Source organism: Hydra vulgaris, chromosome 07, assembly GCF_038396675.1.
Source record: "Hydra vulgaris chromosome 07, alternate assembly HydraT2T_AEP".
NCBI lineage: Eukaryota > Metazoa > Cnidaria > Hydrozoa > Anthoathecata > Hydridae > Hydra > Hydra vulgaris.
The window spans coordinates 25,571,338-25,598,916 of record NC_088926.1 but is presented as its reverse complement, the minus strand read 5'-3'; the positions used below and the strand labels follow the sequence as shown (position 1 = coordinate 25,598,916).

At 28.5% G+C, this 27,579-nt stretch overlaps 2 protein-coding genes across 2 annotated transcripts; both read right to left on the bottom strand.

The window, feature by feature from the left end:
• Positions 1-21,021: 21,021 nt before the first annotated feature.
• LOC136082652 (uncharacterized) lies at positions 21,022-22,859 on the bottom strand. The gene is made up of 6 exons (XM_065802067.1): positions 22,643-22,859; positions 22,402-22,601; positions 21,874-22,137; positions 21,675-21,735; positions 21,370-21,538; positions 21,022-21,230 (listed from the first exon to the last, which is right to left on the bottom strand). The coding sequence occupies exons 1-5, from the start codon at positions 22,857-22,859 to the stop codon at positions 21,456-21,458; spliced, it is 825 nt and encodes a 274-aa protein (XP_065658139.1). The 3' UTR covers positions 21,022-21,230; positions 21,370-21,455.
• A 1,769-nt stretch (positions 22,860-24,628) lies between these two features.
• On the bottom strand, positions 24,629-25,966 carry LOC136082651 (uncharacterized). Its single transcript, XM_065802066.1, has one exon. The coding sequence runs from the start codon at positions 25,964-25,966 to the stop codon at positions 24,629-24,631; it is 1,338 nt and encodes a 445-aa protein (XP_065658138.1).
• Between the last annotated feature and the right edge of the window lie 1,613 nt (positions 25,967-27,579).

Genomic DNA, 27,579 nt, shown 5'->3' with positions numbered 1-27,579 from the left:
TTGTTATAATTGTTATAATCGTTATTTTTATTTAAAAAGCGCGTTAAATTTTTTTAAAAATACGTTTAAAACAAAATGAATGGCAATGGAGCAATTTTCAGAATTGAGGAAGGGGGAAGGAAGAAAATCAAAGTTAGAAACAAGGCTAATTACTGCTCTTTTCATCATTTAGAAGTTCTTTAGTGGGGATGCATTTGATTTCAATGTATTTTGATTCAATTTTTAGTTTTATATTTAACGATTAGAAAATTAAATAAACACCCCTTTTAAATAAAACCCTAACGTATTATCATATAAAAGATAAATTTTTTAATGAATTTAAGTTTCGTTTAAAACAGCAATAACATAAAGCTCAGTAAATTATTGGTTGGGAAGGAGGACTTTACTTTCTTACTAGTTTGTACAAATTATTTTTAAGATTTTATTGAAGCAATACAATTTATCGATAATTCAATGTTAATGCTCTCAAGAAGCCCACGTTAAATCCAGAATCAATTCATAAAAATCAATCCAGTTAGACGTTTGTTTATCATTGTTGATTAAAACTTATACAACTGTTTGTTGTTTTCAAGCTTTAATTTTTCAATTTATTTGCTAAAGTAAACTTATGAATTTTTAATTACAAACTTATGTAAATCGCAAATTCAATTTGCATGTTTGCTGTTCTAGAGAACGTGGGGAATACTAAACGCTCCACTATTTTACACATCTGCTAAGTGCGCATTAATGCTATTATTTTTTATTTTTGCTTTAGGTGCCCCAAGAAGACCTAACTGTCTTGTCACAGAGCACCGCGGAAAAGCATTTACCTTTATAAATAACATTTTTATAAAGTTTATACTATTTCTCTGAATAAAACTTTTGATATTAGTTCTATTTAGAAGTCAGACAGTTAAGTTGGCTAATTTTTTTCTGACATATTTGTGTATAATTGCAAATCTGTTCATAGCTTATCAAGATGATTTATTCAATCACGATAATATCCGTTATATTTTTTATCTATACAATAATTATGTTATAATTAATAATAGCACAATATAAATTTATATCCTGAATCTTTCAGAGAAATAAAAAGGGGGTAGGGCAGATATATATATACATATTCAAATTTAAATAATTTTTATTCATAATTTTTGAACTCTAAGAGATCATTGTATGAAATTTAAAATTTATCAATGAATATAAATTTTAAGAATTTTATATTTTTATAACTTTTCTCAAGCTTAACCAGCGTAATTTTTTTCAAAGCATCCTTATTTGACATAAGTATAAACACACACACTCACACACACACACACACACACACACACACACACACACACACACACACACACACACACACACACACACACACACACACACACAAACACACGCACGCACGCACGCATAAATTAGTATATAAATTATATACATATTCATATAACTTTTACTTATCGCAAAAAATTAGGCTTCTCTTATTGTACGACAATTTTATTGTCCCTTATCAAATTAGTTTTTGAGAACTTTAATTTTTAGTACTTTAAACAAAAAAACTAAAGAAAATCATTAAAGGCTTGAGCACGAGTTAGTTAAGAATAAATCAAATGTCACTTTTTATTTTTACTTATAACTATATTAGATAATCTTTTTTAAGTAATACAGTTAGGTAACAAAATCATGGAATATTGGTCATGCGTTTATATAATACAAGTTACTTTTTTACATTTAGAAAGAATTATACTAATTCAATGTATAATTTTTTATAAATGTAAAAAAGCACCGTGTAATTTTGGGGTTGTCGATAAATTACGTCACGCTTAGGAGGGGGTGGAGGGGGAGGCGATTTTATGACGATTCGTTAGGAGGGGGAGGGGGGATCTCGATTTTGTTACGCAACAATTTTTTTTTTTTAGAGAAGACTTTCTTTTAATTAAAAGAGTATCTGACCAAATCAAAACCCTCAGTTGGTGTATCTACATGTCGATTGTAAAATCAAATACGCTTAAATCTTACTTAGTCGATGTGTACACTCCGTTAACAGAGAGGTTATAGCCTGTTAACGGGCTGTTACGGCTGTGTGTGCAGTGTACATCTTGCGCTTTCAATTTATATGGCTCAAGTGCAGAACTTTATTTAGTTGGTGCACAAAAGTGAAAGAAAATTCATAAAATAATATTTTTCATGTATAAAATATTATCATTTATTATATATTATATATATAATATTTTGCATGTATTATATATCGGAAGAATAGATTTTTAGAATTGGTATCATATTTAGGATAGCGATGTTAATTTATACAATTTTACACGAACTATTGTCAAAAAATGTCATAAACTGCGTGACGTAATTTATTGACGACCCCTTTGCAAAATTAATAAAAATTAGAAACAGCAAAGGAATTAGTTAGAATTCTTAAAAAACTTAGTCACAACAATATATAACAAAATACATTTATATAGCACAATGTATAAAAAAAATATATACAATATATAAAAAATTATAACTTGAAAATAAAAGTTTTTAAAGTGTGGCCATTTTTAAAAGGCTTTCTCTTTCAATTATAAATTATATAAGTATTTTCGGTGTCAAAAGGCAAAGATGCTTCTGATAACCTGTTTTTTTGCATGCTACAAAACAATGATATAAAGTTGTAATTTGCTAAATCTAAAGTATAAATACACTGCCAGAAATTTTTGAAACTTTTACCAAGTTTTTTAATGAAACTTTTTTATACTTTTTTTCAAGGTTTTTCTTGGGGCAGTACTCCAAGGCCAATATTTAATATAATTTCATTGGAACTAGAGCAAATTTCATTCTAAAAAAGATAAATACATCATTTAAAATTTGGATAAAATGATTTCTTAGTTTAAAAATCTTTGCCTCGATTACCCAGTTGATAAGTAAATATAACTAAATTTTTGTGAAATAAATACTCAAAATATACCAGTCATTTTAGAATAAAATTCGGAGTATATTTTAAATATAATAACATAATTCATTTGAGTGAAAATAAATGAGAATAAAAGAACACTTTGGAAGTTTTTCTAAGAATTCTGCAAAAGCTAAATAATTACTTTGCTGTTCCTACCTTTTGTTATTTTTTTAGTGCATAAAAGTTTAAGAAACTCTAAAAATTTAGTCGAGCCGAATAGGATAAGTATTACAAAAATTTCAAGAACTAAAACGCCTTCTCTCAAAAGAATTTTATTGCTATTAAAAACTATCAAGAAATGTCAAAATTTCAGCTCTTTAGCGTAACTATTTCAATAGTAATCATTTCGCAAACTTTTAACAAATGTTTTTTTATGTATTAGTTGCTATAGTGTTGTTACGACATAAAGCCAAATCATTTATACATAATGGTAAAATGTTGGATTAAAATTTTTTATCTATGAACAAAAATCAAATCAATTTTTTTTCTTCAAAATTGACTTTTATTTCATAAGGTACCAACGTAAGGTAGTACCCCAAGAAATGAAAGTCCCAAGTTTAGATAGATTGATATGGTACCCCGAGTTTGTATAAAATGAGCTGATGAAGCACACTATTTTGATGTTTAATATGATTTGATCTTTATATTGAAGATCTAAATCAAATCGAAGATCTGATGCGAATTTAATTTCATAAAAAAAAAAAATCACTTTCTTTAGGGACGGAGTCACACTTGCAACCCCCGTAAATTTACAGTAGTATGCTAATAACCTAATTGGTATCGATAGCCATTTGGAAAGCGCCGTCGGCATGGGAAAACATTCAATACAATATTCATTGTTAAAAAAACTATGATAAAAAAAACAACAGATTCTTAGCTGCAGATAATGTTTTTATGAAACCTCTAGAAAAATATTTTATCAATTGATTGTCTGATGGCTTTACCCTCTGACGAAGAAACAAAACGCGCACAATAAAAAAATTTTTAAACTTTTAGAAACCTTCTTTAAAACTTAAAATAAACTGTAACCACTTGGACTAAAACTGCCGTGATAACTTAAGAGCGCATTCAATTATTCACTAAAGATATTTAAAGTACATAAAAATGAGTTTATAATCTGATTTTGCGAATAAAGTTTTTTTAACATTTAAAATTTTATAAACAAAATTAGAAAACTATGGTATTAAACATATAAATATAGCGTGGTTTAAAAGCTATTTGTCAAATAGAAAACAATACATTTCTTATAATGAAGGTAAAACAACTAATATGAACATAACATGTGGGGTTCCTCAGGGATCTATATTAGGGTCACTCCTATTTCTCATTTTTATTAATGATTTAAGCAAAGCTTGTACTAAACTAGATACAATTTTATTTGCTGATGACACAAATCTATTTTATGCACATAATGGTATAAATATTCTTTTTAAGTCAGTAAACAAAGAGCTATTAAATCTTACTGAATGGTTTAATGCAAACAAATTATCTTTAAATGTAACCAAAACAAAATATACTTTTTTCCATCGTTTTCATGACCGAGATAAAATTCCCTTGAAACAATCAGGACATAAAAAGAGAAACCACTTTAAAATTTCTCGGCGTGCTTCTTGATGAAAATGTGACGTGGAGAGATCACATTCAATATCTCGAAAATACAATCTCAAGGAACATAGGCCTGCTATGCAAAGCTGAGCCTTTTTTAAATCCAACTTGCTTAAAGCTTTTGTATTTCTCGTTCATTCATTGCCATCTTAATTATGCAAATATTGCTTGGTGCAGTACAAATAAAAATAAAATAAAAAAACTATTTAATAAACAGAAGCATGCAATCAGAATCATTTCCAATGTGGGCCGTTATACTCACTCCCAAGCATTATTTGTTAATTTAAATATAATGAATGTTTATCAATTAAATGTCTATCAAGTTCTTATATTTATGTTCAAAATTAATAAAAATATACCTCCTAAAATATTTTACCCATTATTCAAAATAAATCAGAATAGATATCTCACCAGATTTTCAAATAATAGTTATATTCAACCCAAAAGTTATTTTGCGGCAACCGAATTTTCAATTTCTATTAGAGGGCCGAAATTATGGAATAAAATATTAACTAATGAACTTAAAGCAATTTCTACGCTTAATGAGTTTAAGTATAAGTTAAAGCAAAAACTACTGATGATCGACGTAGCGCTCAGCTTTTTCTGAAGTTTTAATGATTGCTATTGTTAAATTTACCCAACAATTAGAGGTTTGTCATTATGGGTTTGACAATCTTAGAAAAGGATTGTGCCACTTTTTATTGCTTAAATTCTTCTTTTTTTTTAAGAATTATTCACATATTTAAACGTATAAACTGGTGTTAAAGGAAAGCTTCAGAATTATGCGTATTTGCTTGCTTGCTTTTTAGTAATATAGTTTCTTTGTACAAATTCCTTTTAAAGTAGGACTTTAGGACCGATGATTTTTATTTTATTAAGTCTTTATAAAAACGTTTTATATTATATAGTGTTACGTTTTTTAATTTTTGTTGTCTTATATTTAAGGTATAGTCTAGGGGGCTTGGTGATAAGACCAATTATGTCTTCTTCTTGCCCCTGCTATTTGTATTTATATTATGCTTTACGACTTTAATAAATTTATATGGCAAAAAAAAAAAAAAAAAAAAAACTTTACTGAAAGTCAATTTAAAATGTATCCGAAATCAATTTTTAGTTTATATACAAAATTATTATTATTTTTTTTTTGAGAAAAAAAAAAAATACCCATACCATTTAAAAAAATTAAAATATAAATTTTTGTCCTTAAGGAAATTAATAAAAAATTATTAAAATTAACAAATTTTTTTTTAATTTATGTCTTGCCTTAAGAATCAAAAAGAAGCTGCGTTTGGTCATTTTGCTGTCGAGTGAGTTTCAACATAATTGCTTCAAATCTAGAAGATAAGGATTTTTAGAATCTAAATCTTTTATAGCACTGCTCACATGTTCTTGTCGGATATTTCGGTGACCGATCAACAGAGCACTCACGAGTATTCATGATGTTGTAATATTTATCTTCAGCCAATTTTAAACCTAAAAATATAATGTTAACAAAAAAAGATAACATGCATATCATTAATAAAGTGTAATCTAGAGCACGTAAATGAACTTCTAAGTAAACTAATATTTCATAGAAACTACATAAAAATTTTTTTCTAGTTTTTTTACTGAGATTAACTTTCTCACTAAGTAGCTATTAGTAACTAGTTGCTAAGAAACAAAACTAGCATTAACATGTTTTAAACTAAATAACAGTTTTAGAATATTTACGTCTATTTTTATTAGATATTTGTTTTCTAATACTTTTTTCCTTTACCGTCAATATTTAAAGCTATTATTTTTTGACATAAGGCTATGAACTTTTTTATTGGTTATGCAATTTCATTATGTAATTAAGTGTTTCTTTAACGCAATATTAAATTAGATCAAAAAGCGGGAAAATATAAAGGTTGCTTGCTTATTCTTTTAATTAATACAGGATATTAAAGAACAATATTAAATAGAATACGGATAGCAAAGGTTAACGTTGTTTGCGGTAATTAATTGACGGTTACGGTTTTGCTATTTATATTACCATGCGCTTGTCAATTTATCAGCTACACGCCAAAACGTTTTGAGTTGTCAAAAGGTAACACTTTGGTGCTAAACGTCAAATAATCAATTTATAAAAAAACTTTAAAAAATCTTGGCAGAAAAAATTTGATAAAAATGAAAGTGCAATTTTTGATTTGCTTGGCTACCATAGCTTTAAACGTCAACCAGCTCTCCGCTGTACCGGTTCGAAACTTATTTGATGAACTTACAAACTTCCAGAACTCACTGGAAACCGAAAAGAACATTGATGCAAAGCATTATAAGGTAGAATCGTATAAAAAAGAAGTCATGCTTGCGTTAAGTAACCTTATTAGTAAAATTTTTGACTTATTATCAATAGAGGAAGCCAATGACGATCCTGAGGAATTTAAATTCCGATTGTTTAAAGCAAATAAAGTTGGTGACAATCTCAAGATGAACAAATTTGCCACAGATTGAATTAGAGAGAGAATATGATGAGAGAAAATCGTTTTAATAACATCAACTGTTTTTTATTAATATATATTTGTGTATAACTTATTTCATTTGGTTTTGCAACGTATTAGTATTCTTAAAAAAATAACTTGTGTTATAAATGCAAATTTTTGGTATATTTTTTTATCAAACTAATAAAATAAACAACGCTCTAATTTGCAAATTACTTAAAAGTTGTTTTTATTTTAATAAAACCTGTTTTACTGTTATATTAATGTTGAAGTTTTCTGTATTAGTAACAGCCAAGTTTTTATTTGTACAACGAAAAAAATATATCTTTTTAGCAACCTTAAGTTTCGTAAAGTTTTAAAGGGTGAAAATAAAACACAACGTGACAGTCTAATATTGTGCTCTACCGTTATTTTAGCGTTTATAGTTGATAGTTAAACTAAAGTTTATAGGGTTGGGTCACCAAACTCAAACAATTTAAAAAAAGAATTGTTTCAGGTATGTTTCGCTCTAAACAAAATTATCAAAGTTTATTGCTGCAAAATATCAAAGTACTTATATCAAAGTTTATTGCTGTTTTCAGATGCTTCATTAGTGAAAAAGCCGCGAAAATGACAAATACTGCTTTCACATTTCTTACTATATATGTTTCTATAAGATTTTCTTCATGTTATTTTCTGGTTTCTTTTACGTTGATTTCATGTTGCTTTTACGTTGATTAAATGAAATCAATATTTGATATATATAGAAAAAAATATTTTATTAAATTTTAAACATTTTTAAATTTGATGAACAACCGCGGTTAAAGCGTTGACGGAATTAAAGAGGCCGCGGTCTGGTCATAAAAACAACATCGGCAAGGAAGACAGTGAAGAATTTCTTTATTAACTAATATTTCGCGGTTAATATAAAAAAAAACTTTTAATGAAACAATTATATTACAATTATTTAATATATCGACGTATTTAAACGTGAGTGTGAAATATAAATAAATCTATTTCTACAAAGTTATTCTAAGTTCTAAGATATCATAAATCTATTGATGCTAAGTTATTCTAAATTCTTTAGATTTTCGGAGATCTTATTTGTTTTAATGCTATTCTTTACTTATTTAAATAAATTTGTCATAGGTGTTCACTATCTTTTATCAAATAGATTGTTTTCAATATAAATGTTTGCTATAGCATAGCCTATTGCTGAAACAAATTTTTTGCAATCTTTTTGTGATCTCTTTACACGAGCTTTAATTCTTTATCTTTTTAAAAATACTCGAAAAACTCGAGTGTCTACAGTTGCAAAACTTTTTTTTAAACTACATTAAATTAAGTCAATTATGTTAATTGATAATTATCCAGTAATAGTGCACTATTAATAACAATTCCTTATGCTGGATATGTTAACTAATGCTTGACTTTAATTAAAAAAACCTTTAACAATCCCCTCGTCTCATCGTTCAATTTTTGGGTGGAATTCATGACAAAGAAAATTCAAACGCATTATTGCTTATTCAGCGGATATTTTATTAAAAGATTTTAAAAGAAAATTTAAGAATTAGGATATTAAACAGTATTTTGAAATATAATATTATAAAATACGGTTAGCATTCATGTAAAGAATGTAATAGGGTATTAAAAAATATTAGATAATTGAATTCACATAGATTTAATAAATTCAAAATTAATAATGGTCAATATTTTTGAATTGAAACATTTTCCCATTTTTATGACATTAGTAAGTCTAACCAAAAGGTGTATGCTAAAGTTTATTATTTTATATAACATAAGTAAAGTTAAACAAAGCTAATAAAACAATATAGAACTAACTATATATGTAGCAACAAAAAAAAACAAAAAAAAATTAACTCAAAACAAAGCAAAAATAAACAAACAAAGAAAACATCCAATGATTGATTATGTAGCTTGTAGCTCTGATTCTAAAGATGGATTAAATTGTTGAAAGTTAGTGTAAAATAAAATCTCTGCTTTTTTAAAACGTCGAAAGTGTTTGTGAGAGATCATAGTGTTTAAGTGTTTTTGAGCGATCATTGTGTTCAAAACATTTTTATGGCAATTCTGATATAATTATTTTTATGGCAATTCTGATATAATTATTAAAAGGGTTTTGAACTCTTCATGCTCCGTTCTACATTTTCTTCGTTTCTTTTCTTTTTTGTTCTTGTTGCTCTAAATACGATTCTACATGTATGTTCTTGTTTAGTATTTAGACATTTAGATATTTCGAAAACATATTAAGAGGAAACTTTTTTTTTCGTTCCAGATAAATTTGTTTTATGATATGACTACATTTAAAAGGAATTACTATTAAATATTTTTTTTTTTTTTAATAAAAAAAATCTTCAGAGTCGAATCCACTGAATTAAAGCTTCTTATGTAATATAAACTTCAAGAGTGTAAATCCCTCATTGTTATCACTATTTGTTATCAAAAACTTTAGTAATTTGAGCCATGGCACAGAGTTTAGTTTTTGGTCTATAATTTTTTTGGAGAAAATATTTTTTCTATCTTGGAATAATGTTGTACTCTATGTCTACGAGGAAAAGAAGTATTCATTTTCTAGTTAATACTTTACACTAGAATTAATAAAGAAAGAAAATTACATTTGCAAATAACAAACTAATAAAAATCAAAGTAAACCAATTGAATGCTAATTCCATGCTTATGTATCACTAGTTGATATTTTGACTTTTTTCTTTGTGAACATTAGGAAGTCAGAGGAGAAAACTTTGCGCTAATGTATTTTAGAATCTACAGGAACAAATATGTTCCTGCGGCTTACTATGATGTTAGAAAAAAACAATAGGGTATTTTGTAGTTTTAAGGGGTCTTTATTGTTTATTTTCTTGTCTTTTTAAAAAATTCAAATTTAGTTTAAATTAGGTTTTCACAGTTTTGTTATAATAAAAAGAAAGATGTTTTAGAGTAGGAATTAAATGAAATTTCTATTTTATTCATACATTTTATTTAACTTTTTACAAAAGCAGTTTTGTACCCCTATCATTAAAAACGGTAAACAAATATGTTTCCGCATAATTTTTTAATCAAAGTTTTCCCCAACTAAGCGCATTTAAATTTAGACAAAATATCGTCTAGAGCATCTATAGGATTATGATAGACGCCACAGAAGACCACACATGTACCAATAAGTGTCAATAACCTTCATAAAATCTGTTACATAATAAACTTTTTTTTTTATAAAAAAAAAAGTTAATTTGAGAATTGGCGCTAGAAAAATGCAAAACCTGTTTTTTACAAAAAAACAGGTTTTGCTTTAGTGCATGAGTAACTTTTATAAAACCTTTGCACTTTTAACATTTTACTTAACACCAGTTTATTGTTAAAGCTTTCTACTTCTCACATATTTTTTCAGTTTGTAATCCTAATTGTAAATAATTAATAAATTGTAATAATAATTAATTGTATTAAATAATTAAAGAAGAAAGACTATAATTAAAATAAATTCAAATTTGTGTGATACTAGTTAAGAAGTAAATGATACAGTTTTATGTGCAATAAAATGATACTGTTTTATGTGCAATAAAATTGCAAATAATAGTACATATAAAGCTGTTACTTATTATTATGTTTTATTATTATTATTTATTTATGTATTTTACCTAATATTATAAGTTAAAATTATCAAAGAAGAAAATTTAAATAAAATGATTTTTTTTAACAAAATAGAACTTTCGCAAAAAGTTTCACAAAATACCCTATTGTTTTTTTCTAACATCATAGTAAAGCCGCAGGAACATATTTGTTTCTGTAGATTCTATAATACATTAGCGCAAAGTTTTCTCGTCTGACTTCCTAAAGTTCACAAAGAAAAAAGTCAAAATATCAACTAGTGATACATAAGCATGGAATAAGCATTCAATTGGTTTACTTCGATTTTTATTAGTTTGTTAATTGCAAATGTAATTTTCTTTCTTTATTAATTCTAGTGTAAAATATTAATTAGAAAATGAATACTTCTTTCCCTCGTAGGCATAGTGTACAACGTTATTCCAAGATAGAAAAAATATTTTCTGTTATTGAAAATCAGTTAAGGAGTAAAAAACCTTTTACTCTGTATTTTTTTTTACCTACTAAAAAGAGCATTCTTGAACATTGGGTAGGGAGTTCTTCCTTTTCTCCCTTTTATTCGTCCCTTTTTAGAGTTTAAAATAGATATAGTTATGAATATATAAAAATATGTCTTTAATTTATTACAATCTAACTACCTACATTTCTCAGGCTAATGAAATTCATATAGCTTATATGCATTTAATTTGTTTAGATATTGTTAAAAGACTCATGAAAATGTGGAAAGATAGATTTGAAAAATCGACGAAACAGCTTCACATGTTTTACATCTTGTTTTTCTTGCAAAATCTTGGTATATAACTTACTTACATAATAAAAACGTTTGCTAGAAAGAAAAACATTTTCTTTCTTAAATAGATTTATTTCTTTTCTATGTTGGCGCTGTTATTATTGTTAACATAGTCACAGTTAAACGCTACAAAAACTTTTTTAATTACAATGTGGAAGTCCTTTGAGCTGTTCTTTGTGTAGAAACAATTTTTCGAGACAATAATAGAAGAAACTAAACGAAAAGAGTTCAATGTAAAGCTTCCCCAATGTTGATTATAAATCGAGTGCCCCAGAATAATTAGAATAATTTTATAAAATTGATTGCAGGGGGTTGTACATTTCTAAAATTTAATGGTTTAAAATAATTTAGTTTTTTTTACTAATAATTTTAAACTCTTGAGTGGAAAAAAAATAAACAAAAAAATCAATTTTCTTGTTTCTAATTGTTGTTTGATGTCTTGTTTTTAATGTACCACTTTTTTTAAATTAAATATGTCCATTTTTTCAAGTGTCCATTTATTTTTGTCACAGAGCACCGCGGAAGAGCATTTAACTAGAAAGTTCCTGCCTCCTTCCTTATCAGTGATGCTTATAGGACTACCAGCGTTGAATCTCGGACCTAATGGTACTGAACCAGCACTCAAAGCACTGTGCCAAGGCTGCAATATGTATATAGGGTATAGAATGGCAAAGCATTATCTCCTGAGAATTACGCAATCGTCGCTTTTTTTTACCTCAACCACACAAGACTCCAGAGTAATCTTTTTAATTTTACCAAAGATGCAATATTATCTTTGCTTTTCGAATAAGAAAGAGCGCGCATATTATGCTGAATAGAGATTGTTAGTATAAACAAAGTAGTCTAATTTAATTAGGAAAACTGCACAGATGGAGAAAAGATTCCAAATAAAAGGGCTTTGCCTGATGATTTTGTTACAGAACTCAACGGGTGTATTCGGTTGTGGTCACACCAAAGCAGCTGTTCTTTCTTATATAACAAAACCATTAAAAAAAAAAACCTTAATAAAGTTCTTTTGAAGAAAATTGTAACTTGAAAAAGATGATCTATCCTAAACCAATTAAACACTTTATTGGTTAAGTTGCACAAGAGATATGTCAAAAGATTTTATTTATGAAAAAAATATACTCGAAATGACTTTCTGATGAGATGACTTGATAAGGGTTATTAAAGAAAATCTTTTATGCATCAACCTTTTGCAAAAAAGTTCTCTTTTTTCATGGAGTTATTAACAAAGAACTTGCAAAATAACTTCTGTAAATTTCTTTATTATTGTCTCATGGGCAATAAGATTACCAAATTTTAAATAAAAATGATTTCTTTGTAAGTTTGCAATTACTATACTTTTTTAAACTTTACACTTAAAAACTTCTCATTCAAAAACTCATTTGCATTTTAGCGGGAAATTCCTTTCAGGGAATCTCTAAGTCAAATTTTTCAAACTGTTCGGACAAAAAAAAAAAAAAATAAAGCTAAACAGTACAAGTAAACTTTTGCAAGTGATGACGACTCTTTATATATCCTTTGATGTAACGTGTTTTGATCAAATAGTGAAATTTCCATGTCAATTATATAGGTTGAAATCCAATAATACAAAAAATTAAGATACCATAAGTTTATTGCCAAAAAAAGTAATACAAGCTCAGGATTTTTTGAAACTGAGTAAATAGATGTTTGTATGAGATATAAAATATTGGTGCGAAGGTTTAAACATTATAAAAAGATGGCGAAACGACATCCCGTCTAACTTCTAAAATAAGTACACAACGCACAATTTGTCATGATGTACTTGACGTTATTAAATCATAACTTCGAACTTAATAGGTTTTTACTTTTTTAAATTTATATAGCAGCCGTAGTGTTAGAGTTCTTGCTTCAAAACTGGAGATCCGTGTTTTAAAGCCGGCTATGGTTACATATTCTATAGCCGGCTTTAAAACAATGTTTTAAAACCAGCTATGGCATATGTAACCATGACGTTTGGCAAAAAATACTTTTTTGTTTAATGCAAACTTTCTTTAAAGCGAAACGCCATTAGTACCAAAAAATGCCTCAAATTTGTTCCATAATCATTTTCAGAAAGGCTCGCATATTTTTTTCTTATTCAGGGTATAAAATTTAATCTTTTTAAATAGTTTTTGTAATGTCCACATTATTTCCAAAATATTTTTACACGTAACGTCTAGACTAATTAAAATCAAAAAATAATTTTAATGGTATAATCTAAAAAATCACACGTTTTTTTATTATAGTCAAGTTCGAAATGACGTTAAAATCATTAATATTCTTCCTGATGTGTGCTCACAACTCTCTTATTTCATCAAAGGTGTTACGATAAGTATGTGCATATAAAAAAATAAAAAATAGAGCAGAAACAGCCAGAAACATACAGAGTGTATGAGTGGTTAATACATTTGCCTCTGAGTGCATAACCTCAACTTGGAAAAGAGATAGACCAGATTAGTTAAAAACATTTGAATAAGAAATGGAAATTGTTATTACTGTTACAAATATTACTCTATTTTGAAGTTAAAATAATGCCCTTGAAATTGCTTTGTAAATAATTAATGAAACATTATAGTTTTATAGATTTTAGCTTTAAGTAAATCCGATATCCCAAGACTCATGGCAAGTAAATCGCGCTCAGAATGGCTAAGCATTATTTTCTTAGAGTTTTCGGTCTTGTTACCTTTACTACACAGACCCTAAAGAAACCTTTTATTTTTACAGAAGTTGCAATCATGTCTTTGCTTTTCGACTATGCGCGTTTTAAACAATTTAGAATATGAAAAAACAAGGAAGCTAATTTCATTTTATAGGGAAATCTGCGCAGACAGAGAAAAGATTCCAGTTAGAAGGATTTTACAGGATACTACCGTTACAAAAATTGAAGCTTCTGTTCAATTGTTGTCACAAAAATATGTCTTTCTTTTTGTAAAAAGATGCCATTGAGAAGGAGAAGATCATTTAGATTTTTAAGGAAAAAAAAGAATAATCCAAAACTAAATGAACAGCTATAAATAAAATTATAAAATGAAATTAATAAAATTGCATAAGAGGTCTACAATAAGATTTTATCTTTATGCAAAAAAATACACTTTGACCTCCTAATGTTGACGAAGTGCTAAGGGTTAAGACTGAAATTCCGTCTCTTCTGAGTCAACTTTTTGCGAAAGTTCTATTTTGTTATAGAGTTATAAACAGCAGACTAATCAAAATAACTTTTCTTTGCGAAGATGTACTTTGTAACGTAAAAAACGGCCATTATCAATGCTCTAAACACGTGTTACTTGGGTTACCAAACGAAAAACTGGGTTGAAAAACTGGTTAAACAGTTAAATAAGTTTTCTATGACGAAGTAAAGTGTTTAGAAACAACTCAAATTATGACTTTGCATTAGATAAAATGCAATTCAAAATCATAATTTAAAAAGTTTTTGTCTTTTTGATTTCCAGCCCTCAAGATTAGTGATTTTCGTTAGAAATGTTAAACAACAACATAAATCCCGAGGCATTAAACGGAACTTCTATGCACGCCACCAATGGCATCGTTGTTCAGTAACAAAACCTTGGTCAAGTACACAAGAACCATTTAAATCAAAGAATTACAAGAAATATAAAAAGATTTTTTAAAGCAATTGAAAATGAGTTGCCGCTGAATGTCAAACATTATCAGAAAGAACCAGATTGTCTATATCGTTTAAATTCAAAATCAAAGACGCTAAACTACTGGGAGTTTCAGAAATGCTGGATTTCATTTGGACCTTGCTATATCATTTTTCTGATTGCATCTCAATTTGGACGGGGTTTAACTACCTAACTACACCTAAAAGAACACCAGAAGATTTACAAAGTGTTACCTATTATATACCAGAAGATTTACAAACTGTTACCTATATTTTTCTACCACTTTGCAATATATGCAAAAGTGGTAGAAAAACTAATCATAAAAGATTTACGGTCTTCCGAATGGGTGCATTTCACACATCTTGTATATTTATAGCTGTTATCGGTAAAAGCTTTAGTGATGTAGGGTTGCAAGACTGGATAATTGAAGTTGGTGTATCTGGTAAGTGATTTCTTTAGTTTTTATTTAAAATTTCCTGTCATTGTATTACGTAGTGAATATCGTAGGTTTTGTTTTTTGCACAATAAGAAAAATGAATTAAATATACTTTTTACTAATAAGACAGTCATTTAAATGCACTTTCTAATTGAATATCTGATTGTCATAGCGGGGATTTGACATCAATATCTTCGTAAACGCTATCATCAACTTCATCATCGTCGTTTTCAAAATTAAGGTCTACAATCTGAGCAATGATTTTAGTAGCATGTGAATGGGTGTTTTTTTTTGTGGTTAGTTTATGGTTGTGACTCCCAGAAATGTTTTTGGTCATATCACAGAGCACCGCGGAAGAACATTTTAGGGGCTTGGCAATAAGACTATTTTGTCTTCTTATTGTCCAAGCCATATTATACAAATACGAAAGCAAAATTGTTTTAAACGGTAAATTTATAATAATAATAATATCAATAATAATAATAATGGTAATAATAATAACAACAATAACAACAATAACAATAACAATAATAATAAAAAGCTTTCAACAATTTAGTCCACGCCTCCTTCTTTGACAATGTCGCTCATTGGTTGAAAAATGCCATTATGTTAATTATGTTAGCTGATAATTTTTTTCCTTAATTTTCGTTTGGGATTCTTTTTTTTTTAGGATTCGCATATATTGTACAAGCACGTATATATACGTGTGCATACCCAGACAGCAAAGATAAACTGGTCCGATAATGGCTAGCCTATGCCATCGAGTTCATTTAAGGACCAATAAAGTTTCGTTCTTGTATTTCCAGAAATTAATATTGATATAAACATGAGCTATAGCATTTGCGTATACAGCGCAAGTTTTCGCACCATCTTCGTAAAAAACAACTTTTCATCCATATTTGTATAAAATGTCGTTTTATTCACTTTTGATACAAGTATACCTAAGTATATTTGGTTTCAATTTAAATATTTAAACATTATATGTTAACAATGATAAATGTTATATGTTCAATTTTAAATATTTGGTTTAATAATAATGTCCATCTTTTTTGAAATATTTAAGGTGTTTTAAGTTGTGATCACACTGTAGCAACATTTTTAAGTCATTTAGTTATAAGAAAATGTTAAATTAATCATATACTTTATTAAGAATCTGCTGTGAAGTAAATTAAATGTACAATCATAAAATGTATCTCAAGACGTGAAATTAAAAACAAAGTGAATGGCTTTAACTTTATTCGTCGCATATTGTATTTATTCTATCAAAGATAAAATGCATGCAAACACTAAAGAAAAAAATAGTGTTAAAAATTGAAGCAGAAATTTATAACAAATCATGCTGGTATATGAATATGAATCACAGAAAAGCACCTTTGTCAAATGGTTATAAATCAAATCATTGTATAACAATGGTTTTTTATAACCATGAGCGAGATCTCGTCTCGTTCTCGTTTCTCGTGAGAAATGGGACTTCCCGTGAGAAACAAGAAATAGAAAATTCTAGCGAGAAGTAGAACGAGACTTAAATATTATATTATTTTCCAAATTAAAAATTATTATAATTTACAAAATGCTTAATAATTTATTTTTTTAATTAATATTTTGACTCCGTGATTTTTAATTAGATTTTTTAATTAGATTTTTTTTAAAAATCTAATTAAAAAATTTTAATTAGATTTTAAATATTTTTAATTAGACTTTAAATACAAAAACCTTTTGTATAAAATGGTGCACTTTCAACTTAATTTCATTAGTTTACCAGTGGAATTCAACTTGAAACATATTGTTCATATTGAAAAGAAATATTCTTGCCTTATTTCAACGATCAAAAATGTCACCAAGAAAAAACAAAATCTGGAGATATTTTCGAAAAACAAGTGACGGTGCTGAATGCAAGGTGTGCAAAAAGTCTTTGAAAACAAAAGATGGAAACACAAGCGGACTTCATCGTCACCTCGAAAAAAAACACAGCCAAGATTACGTTGAGTATTCTGAAAAAACTGACGACTCTCTTCTTCCTCCTCCTAAAAAGAAACAACGAACCATGGTCGAAATGCTTGAAACAAAATCCAAATATGACAAAGACAATTCCATTCAAAAACAGTTTGACTCTGCAATGCTGGATTACTTTTGCACTGATCTGGCATCCTTTTCAACAGTCGAAGGAAGAGGTTTCAAGAAATTGTTTGACATTGCAAACCCTTAACTGAACCTTCATCACAGAACAACATAATCAAGAAAGCTTTCATATCGGTTAAGAGAAGTTCAAGCTGGAATGAAGAGCATAATAACGGAGACTACGCCAAATCTAAAAAGTGCTGCATTTACTTCTGACCTTTGGACTTCTAGAGCTCAGGACAGCTACATCTCTTGGACTTTTCATGCTATTGACGAAAATTGGAGACTACATCACTGGACACCCCATGTCCAACAGTTCCCAGGCAGACACACAGGTATCTTAATTGAAGGAAAGCTGGATTCTTTCTTAGAAGAACTAAATTTGCCTGCTGATTTGCCAATGTACTGCGTGAACGACCAGGCAAGAAACATGAAACTTGCAGTCAAAGCGCCTTGACCAATACTTGTGCAACAATCATATTTTGCCATGTGCAGTTCTAGACTCATTTGGAATGATTGCTGGAATGGATGAGGCGTTGCAAACATGCAAAGATTTGGCTTCTTTAACTCACCAGTCAACAGTTGCAGCTGAGTTGCTTGAATCAGAATCAGACGCTCAAGGAATCAATTTTAGACGGTTACGCCAATCTGTTGACACAAGATGGAATAGTGAGCCGGATTGCATGGCTTCTGTCCTACATCTGAAGAGTGCAATTATCAGCTTATGTGCAAATGAAGATATTTTTTCTTCAGAGACCATCAGTGCATCACAGTGGAAATGAATCGAGGAAGCAGTAGAAATTTTAGCACCACTTAAATAATTAATAAAGAAACGTGGTCGGCTGAGTTTATTCCAACAATTAACACTGTCGCCGATTCTCTTTATTTAATCCATGACAAAATTGATCAATTTATTTAGACGGATGGAAAAAATGGCTACGGTGTCTTGTATGCAAAAAACTTGAAAAGCTGCATTGAGAAAAGATTTCCTCTTTGTCACACTGGAAACTTATTGAGTGTTGCAGCAAACTACTTAAATCCTGCTTTAAAGGTACTTCACTTGAAGCTCTTCAAAAAATTTCAAACAACAAAAGAATGGTTAGCCTCACAGGTCAAGGATAATGTTGAGTGCCAACCTGTTGCTAGAGTCCTTTCAGCAGATTTGTCCCCTAATTCAAAACTGAAGCGCAAGTTAAACGTCAGACTTGAAACACAAGAGCCAACATCTGAACTGAATCCTATTTTGAGAGAAATGTGCCAGTATGAATATCTCCCTGATGCCAAAAAAGACTTTCCGATTCTTGATTGGTGGAAATTGCATTCAAATACATTGCTAGAACTCTATTCATTAGCTAGACAAATTTTAGCTATTTCAGCAAGTTCAACTAAATCGGAGAGAGTTTTTAGCTCAGGTGGAAATGTTGTCCGATCATCCAGACACAACTTACACCCAGAAAAAGTAGAACAAATCATCTTAATCTGAGAAAACATTGTCTTGTAGGAAAAGTTTGGCAAAAAAAGTTTGAATTAATAATTGAAAAAGTTGTTTACATTTGACAAATGTCATTTGTGTTCATTTGTGAAAACCATGTTTACATTTTTTTTTTTTGGATTTTAATAAATTTGTTTTCAAAAATTGTTAAATTTCTCGTCTCGTCTCGTTCTCGGTCTTACGAGAAGTACTAACTTCTGAAAAAACGTAGTCTCGCTCGTGGTTAGTTTTTTATCGCCTATGTATATTTTGAAAATTAAGTCTGTTTTTAAAATTCATAAAAATTAAAAAATGTCAATAATCATGTGTCTAATACATTTTACTGTCCTTAAACTAATAAAAAAACACGCCAAAAGCCGGTTTTTCTAAAAACAACTTCAAATAATTAAGAAAGGGTCTAAAAGGAAAATACATTAGCTTCAAATAGGATTTCCAATGAAAACACATAACTATACCATGCACGACCCAGTTAGTTATCAATGACAAAATTACGACGGTATGGTGTAGTAATGGCTAATTGTTGTTCTGGCAGTTCTTGTCCTGCTACGGCTAACCACTGTTTTGCTATCACTTGCTAGCCACGACTGGTCCATGAAAAATCCTTAGAGCAAAACGGAGTTTTTCTAACGTCAACATAACAATCATAAAGCACTACATAATCTTTCTTACTGACTCACAAGTTCTTATGCGTTCCATACGAACGCGCTCTTACAAATCAAAATATTATGTATTTCGTTACCAACTCTTAACAAACATCACTAAAACAGGGCTATTATCAAGTTTAAGCACAAACTGTTGAAACTAAAAAAGAGATGAGTGTCAACAGTGAAAAATAACATGTTTTTGTTTTTTTAGGTGCCTCAAGAAAAAAATGTAAACTAATCATTATGATTTATGCGGCCGTGGCGCATAGATTTAGTGCGGCCGTGGCGCATTGGTTAGAGCGCTTGCTTTATAAGCAGGAGATCCAGGTTCGAAACGAGCTCAGGACAAATTTTCGCGTCACGGTAAGGAAGGAGGCGTGAACTTCCTGGTTAAATGCACTTCCGCGGTGTTCTGTGACAAGACCGTTAGGACTTCTTGGGGCACCTAAAATAAAAATTAAAAAAAATTTATTACCTTTCCAATGCCATCATCTGATCCTAATTTTTTTAAAGAGTTTTGAATCTTTCTTCTAACTAATACATAGCCAATTTATCAAAAATATCGATAAAGATTGTTCGGCTTCCATATAGTATGTTTATCCAATTTAAGCTGCCGTGGCACAGTGGGTAGAGCTCATGCTCAGAATCAAAAAGTCCGTCGTTCAATGCCAGCTTTGGACAGAAAAGTAACATTAGTTAGAAAGGAGACGAAAACTTTCTGGTTAAGTACTATGCCGTGGTTGATTGGGATAAAACCATAAAAGCTTCTCAGAGCACCTTAATAACCACAAAGAAAAACAAAACATACAAACAAACAAAAAATCATTTATATTATCCATTCAATTTATCCACTTCATTTATCCGCTTTATTTTATTTATTTTGTTTTATCCACTTTATTAGCTTTATGTTAGAGTAACTTATTGATTATGTGTTTATCTTTTTTTACATTTCCTTAATATTTTGTTTAATAAATGTGTAAACCAAGAGTTACTTTATTGCATAGATTATATTTAGGGGGTAAGGTAGTTTTCAAAAATTGTTTTCAATAGTTTAATATTACCTTAAGTATGTTTTCAATTACACTGTAAAACTTTACCGTGAAAATCACGGTACTATACCGTTACCCATAAGTGCCGGTATTGTACCGTGATTATTTTACGGTAAAACACCGTGAATAAATCTCGGTAAAACGCCGTTATTTTACGGTAGAATACCGTGATTATTCTGTAATGAAACAGCGTGAATTACGGTATAGTACCGTGATTAATTTACAAAAATGCCTTGCTCATTTGTTGTAAAATAAATTCAAAAATAAAACAAAAGGCATCATTGTAAAACTTTTGAAATTTACAAATAAATATAAATAACTACATAATAAATTGCTGTTTCAAAGTTATATTAAAAAGTTTAGCAACGTGGTAAATTCAAATATTATTAAATTTTGCAAACTTCTGCAGTATTGACAGCACAATTTTGCTTATTGCTGAAGTCTTCTTCGTTCGCCTTGCTTTGCTCCCTTTTTCAGGATTGATGACGAAAAATGCACTAGAACGGTCAATAATATATGTATAAGCAGTTGACGTTTAAAAACATTCTCATCAATAAATATCATTAACATCAAATACTATGTAAACCTTAGACAAATTAAACACATTTAACTAAACATAATATAAGCATTATATACCGTTGACAAAATTCTAATATTGATGAAGCTTCTTTTGGATATGGTATATTGAAAATATAAAAACTCGCAAATAAACAACAAAATGACTAAATGAAATTGTTCATTCCATCAACTACAACAATGCAATCAATTACCAGCATGAATTGATTTGCTGTAAATAGCGAATTCCCTAAAAAAAGAATGCAAGTTGACCTAACAAAAATCCATTTAAAATATATATAAATAAAAATGATCAAGCTCATACCTTTTTTTTTTAAATTATTTTCAAAATCTTAAAACATATTAGAACTTGTAATTCAACATACCATAAACACATAGATGAGGAGAATTTGATCTTGGCACCAATTCTGTTTGATCCATTGTCTCCTAAACATATTTTTTTTACTACTAAATATCTTTTAGTAACTACATTGCATGTTATTATAAAATGAGTGAAACACAATTAATTGCTTGAAAATATGTATTGGATATATTTTAAATTAATGATTACTATCTTTAACATACATCCACAAACATAAAGAGTGCGTCAAGTTTTTCATTAAACAAACTAATCAAAGCCATTAGAAGACCGGGAGCCACAGGTAAATCTGACAAAGTTTTATGTTTTGCTTTATCTAAATTTATTATCACCTTCTTTACTTTAAGGTCTGCTATTCCACAACTATGCAAAAATAAATATAACTTTTCATCATATAATGCTTTCATCAAAAGTTTACCAGCATTCACTCCACCCATCAAAACATCAAAGTGATGTAGCAAACCATCAACCTAAATAGAAAAAACCAATTTAAATATATATATATATATATATATATATATATATATATATATATATATATATATATATATATATATATATATATATATATATATATATATATATATATATATACCAAAACTAAATAAAATAAACTTCTACAAAAATCTAATTAAATACTATAAAAAAATCTCTATTTAGTAGTAATATAGATTAATACATACTGGTTAATAATATAAGCTATATTATTTTTAAATAAAATTAATTTAATTTACTGTAAATAAATTGGGAAATTTTATCAACAAATCATTCAAAAACATCTTTTCATTTATTTCAGTTCGTCGCAAATAGTATTCGAGCTCTTCAGGACTGTTTGAAACACTGAGAACTGGTTCTCGGTTCAAGCAACCATAACTATCAGTTTTTCTTTTTCCATATTTAAAACACTCATTAATGGTGGAACACGGTTTGGCAGCTGCAGATAGTCATAACGGTTTACTAGTTGTAACGTTAAACTGTCATGACCACTACCAATCACTGTAGTACCGTACTCATCTTTAAACGATTTAGTATATTTGGCAACCATAGAAGATGCAATTACATCTAAATGTTTTTTTAATGGCTTTGAGCAAACAGCAAGGACATCATTCAAAATAATTCTTATAATTGCACACTGAAGAGCTGTTAAAGGTCTTTCTCCAGCTGCTAATATATCTTGTACCTCTTTAGACATTTTGGCCCAAGGTAAAACAAATGTCAAATACAAATCAGCAGCGCTTATATGTTTAATCTTCATTACTAGACAAAATTGACACAATATTTAAAATAGAGCAATTAAATATATAAAGAACACTAACTAAATATTTTTTCAATTACTATGTTTTATTAACAACTTTTTTTAATAACTTACTCGAATTAGTTGAGTTATTTTTCACTTCAACTGTGGGCACCATTTGTATGCTGGATTGTGTGGCCACAATAAAATCTACAGAGTTTTGGGATTGTTCTGCATAAAATTTTATTAATATTATAAATAAAAATATATAAATGTATATGATAATAAAAATCATATTTATTTTGAGTATCATAAATCTTTTTCACCAGAGCTTTCCTTTGCCCAAGATTCAAGGAGTTTGCGTTGTTGGATGGGTTTTAGCAAAACCAAATCATCAACTTTAACCAGGTAGAAATCTGTTTCATTTTCAACACCTATTTCCCATAAATTTTTCACAATCTGGTTTAAAACACATCCGTCAATATTTGGCAGTGTTCTTAAAATATAACATTTAACAACCTCCATTATATAAAAAAAATAGATCATATATAACATGTGTATATATCAAGAGTATCATAATAAAAGTCATATTATATTGTAAGTAAATTTTACAGAGTTTGATGTGGTTATTTAATTTAAAAGATTAAAACTAATTAAATTTAAAAAACATATATATGTAGTATTCACAAAATGTAGTATTCAAAAAAAAAATTAAATTAAAAATATATATATAAAATATTAAAAATTATACTTGCTTCATTTTAAATTATACTAAGCAAAAAAACAAAATATTAAAAAATTTAACAAAATTCTTAGTAAGGCATTATACATATAATTATGCAGCAAAATTCTTAAAAAAGAAAGTTTTCTTAAAACGTTTTTATAATACTCTCTCGTATTGTTTTTGATTGGTTCTTATGACTGGTTCTTTAAATAATATTTCTGAAAAAAACTGCACACATTTACTGCATAAATACTATAAATAAAATAGTTTAAAAATAAAATCTTTTACCATGATATTGCCAAATAAAATATATAACTTTTAAAAATTATTTATGTAAACCTGTAGTTATTCGATGAGCATGACACAGAGTGCTTTAAGGAAATAAAAGAGATTGCAGTGCTTGTAAGATGGTAGTGGAAGGTAGTCTATTAAAGAAGCAATCATTATACATCGAATCTCATTATTTTCTCCACAGACCTCATACATACCAAGCTCATGCACAAATTGTGTGTTCTGCTCATTAATAAGAGCATACTTAATTCCGTGTGTATCAAAAAAAAGAAACAAAATTCTTGCAAAAATAGGAAGTTTGTGATCCTTTGTAAAGTCAAAAATCAAGAATAAATCTTTTTTGTAATGGGTACCTTGATAGACAATATGGGTAGAAAATGTATCCGGCAGTTGTCCACATGTAGTTATAATTGCCTCAGAAATGGTAGAACTAAAATTTTTGACATTGAATGAAAATGAATTGACCGCATAAATCTTTGAACTTGGTATGCTTGAATTATTGTATGATTGCAACAACTGGTGTGTCTCTGTTAAGGTTTTACATACATGCTTGTAATTGTTAAAATTTCTGGCACATTTTTTAAAGTAAGAATGCTTTTGTTCAAACCTTAAAGTGAAAACTCGCATTAGAGGCCCGTAACGTAAAATTAGCTGTGGATAGTGGGACAAATAATGATGTTTTGGTAATAGTTTAGAAGAAGAGAATAATTCTCTACGAGAAGACATTTATTAAAACCTGCAGATAAGCAATATGTTGAATGTCAATTTTAAGTGAACATATAATCTCAACAATTTCTTTCAGTCTTAAATACAATAACCACAAAGGATCTTCAAAATCTAGAATGTAAATTCCTATATAAAGGGGAAACAAACGCAAAAACACCCAGTTTTGAGCTGCATGACCACTTAACTTTTCAGTACTCGAAGTTTTATTCATCTCACAAGATTTATCCAAGGCATCTCCTTCAAAATATTTCTGCATGTTAATTCTTCTGTAGATGTTGTTAAATGAAAACCATCGCTTACTAACAAAATATTTAACAAATAGATACATATCTCGTGAAGCAACGCCTTCGAAGAAATCATGAGCTAAGCATGGTGGCAAACCTGTAGACACATGAAATCCACATAAACCATTAAATGGTGAATTAAATTTTATTCCTTCAAAATTGTTACCATTATTCTGAGCTAATTGAAGCAGGCTATTATTGTGGCTTGATTCTGTTCGATCTAGTCCACAGAATTGAGGGTTAAAATCAAACTCTGCACGTGTTGCTAAACAGTATCGACAAAAGTGTGAAACTGTGCTAAAATTTTCACAAAAGCCTCCTATAGAATGTGATCCTAAATTATCCCCTAGTATGCATAGAAGTTTTGTTTTTATAGATAAACTGTTAGAAACTGAAACAGAACCAGATATTTCTGCCAATTCAGAAAATATTGGTGCAAATACTTTGCTGAGGCCAAAGTACTTTAAATCTGCATTTTTACACATAAGTACCAGCTGTAGCTGCTCCGATGCATATCTCTTGTGTGATGGAATATTAGCTAATGTTAAGTAAACTGCAAGTATTTTATGTTTTTTTCTTCCTGATCCAATTGGGTTGACAATTTCAAAAGAATCTTGATATAGAATAAGATATAAAATTTTATCATCAGACTTTGCAATATCTTGAATTAGGGATCCACTCAGTAAGTCTGAATATATACCAAAATTTTCCTCATGTTTTACCCAAAACCCAGGTTCATTGCTGTGTTTATTGTTCATCATTTTTAACAAGTCCTTTATTGGAACATGATGAACAGTTCTAAATTTTTTATTGGCATCAAAACCTAAAGTAAATTCTATTGGAGATATGTAACTCATGTGTTTATGAAAATAAGCTTTTCTTTTTTTATTAGTACTTAAAGCATACAAACTGTTTATCTTTATTTGTTCTGACTTAGAAAATTCAGTTAAAATATTTTCACAGATATCGCTGCTTTGATTCGAGATTGCAGAAGTCAGACTTTGAACAGAGAATTGAGTACTCGAATTATAAACTACCATAAGTTAATCAAAAATAGATTGAACACAAGAAGCTGGAAATATATTTTTTACTTGCAATTTTAAAAAAAAGAGAGCTTGATCCTTCAAATATTTTTCAGAAGAAATATCATTAATACAATCATGAAACTCTTCATTTTCATAGTGTACTAAAGATCCACATGAAATGCTTTCTTGTTCAAGGGTGTTAACATCTTTATTGTTGTATAAATTAGAAGAATTTAAGCTATGTACAACATACAGTGGCATGATAAAACTTGAATCCCATTGCTTGTGTTGTCTTATTATATGAGATGCAAATGAATTTCGATTAGTGCAAGAACTTTTGCAATTCATGTAAGGACAATGAACGCGGTCAAGTGAATCAAGATGCAATTTAAGATGTAAGATGTAAAAATTTAAGATGTAAAACTGAGATAGTCCGGCACATACTTTTTTACATAGTGCAATATCACATTTAAAACTTTGGAAAATGTTATTAATTTCTGTTGTTATATATATATATATATATATATATATATATATATATATATATATATATATATATATATATATATATATATATATATATATATATATATATATATATATATATATATATATATTTAAACAACTTTAAAAAGTATTCTACACAATAGAGTGCTCAATGTTCTTAAAAGAACAGAGCAATTATATATTAGTAGAAAATCACTTAACAAAAATTTTTTCCATTTAACACTGTGTTTCATCAACAAAGATTTCGGATGAATCTTTGTTGATGAAACACAGTGTTAAATGGAAAAAAATTTTGTTAAGTGATTTTCTACTAATATATATATTAGGTATGTTACATGAAATTTTTAAATTCATTAAATTCTGGGTTGTTATATATCATTAAAAAGAGCTTCATTTCAATATTCCAAAAGTGAAAAAATTTTCAAAATTGAACCACCCTACAAAAAGTTATGACGTTTTAAGTACCGATTTTTTGATATTAGGATTTGTTGAAGAAACTGTGGTCAAAATAAAGTTTTTATAAACTAAAACTATTATAACTTAATCAATTCTTATCCAAAAGTTTATATCTTGGTATCAAAAGATAGATACAAGAGTTATCTACAAATTTATAAAGGTCTCTAGATTACAGGCCCATCCGGGGGCAAGAGGGGGCACAAAACCACCATTCATACCGGCAATAAAGACTAACTATATTATATATATAAAAGTGTTTTTTTAATGAAAATGTAAATTTTTATATACAAGATGTTTTGTAATTAGCTATCAGACCACAGTCAAATATAGAAGTTTCATCATTGTCTTTGGGTGGATGTAAGGGTGATGGTTTCAAACACCCTATTATCAAAAATGACTCTTTTTTTTGTATAAATATTTATCTTTATAATTAAAAAGAAATCTAGTATCAAATCAAAAATTATATTTTACTACTTTACAACATCACTAGCAGCGTACCCTTTGTATCAAGTGGTATAGATAGGAAAGGGGGCATGTCATCACCCCCCCCCCTCCACCCTCCTCTTTTACAACCTAAAAAAAAAAAAATTTTTAATGAGATTCGAAAAAATATTTAAATGTAATTAAAATAACAAACTTTAATATAAACACATCTATTACCAAAA

Coding starts and splice junctions, on each gene's coding strand:
- LOC136082652 (XM_065802067.1), bottom strand. CDS start 22,859: ATGTCTAAAGAGGTACAAGATATATTAGCAGCTGGAGAAAGACCTTTA. Junction 22,602..22,642: donor GATTGGTAGTGGTCATGACA/GTTTAACGTTAC, acceptor GACTATCTGCAG/CTGCCAAACCGTGTTCCACC. Junction 21,539..21,674: donor TCCTCATCTATGTGTTTATG/GTATGTTGAATT, acceptor TTCTTTTTTTAG/GGAATTCGCTATTTACAGCA.
- LOC136082651 (XM_065802066.1), bottom strand. CDS start 25,966: ATGGTAGTTTATAATTCGAGTACTCAATTCTCTGTTCAAAGTCTGACT.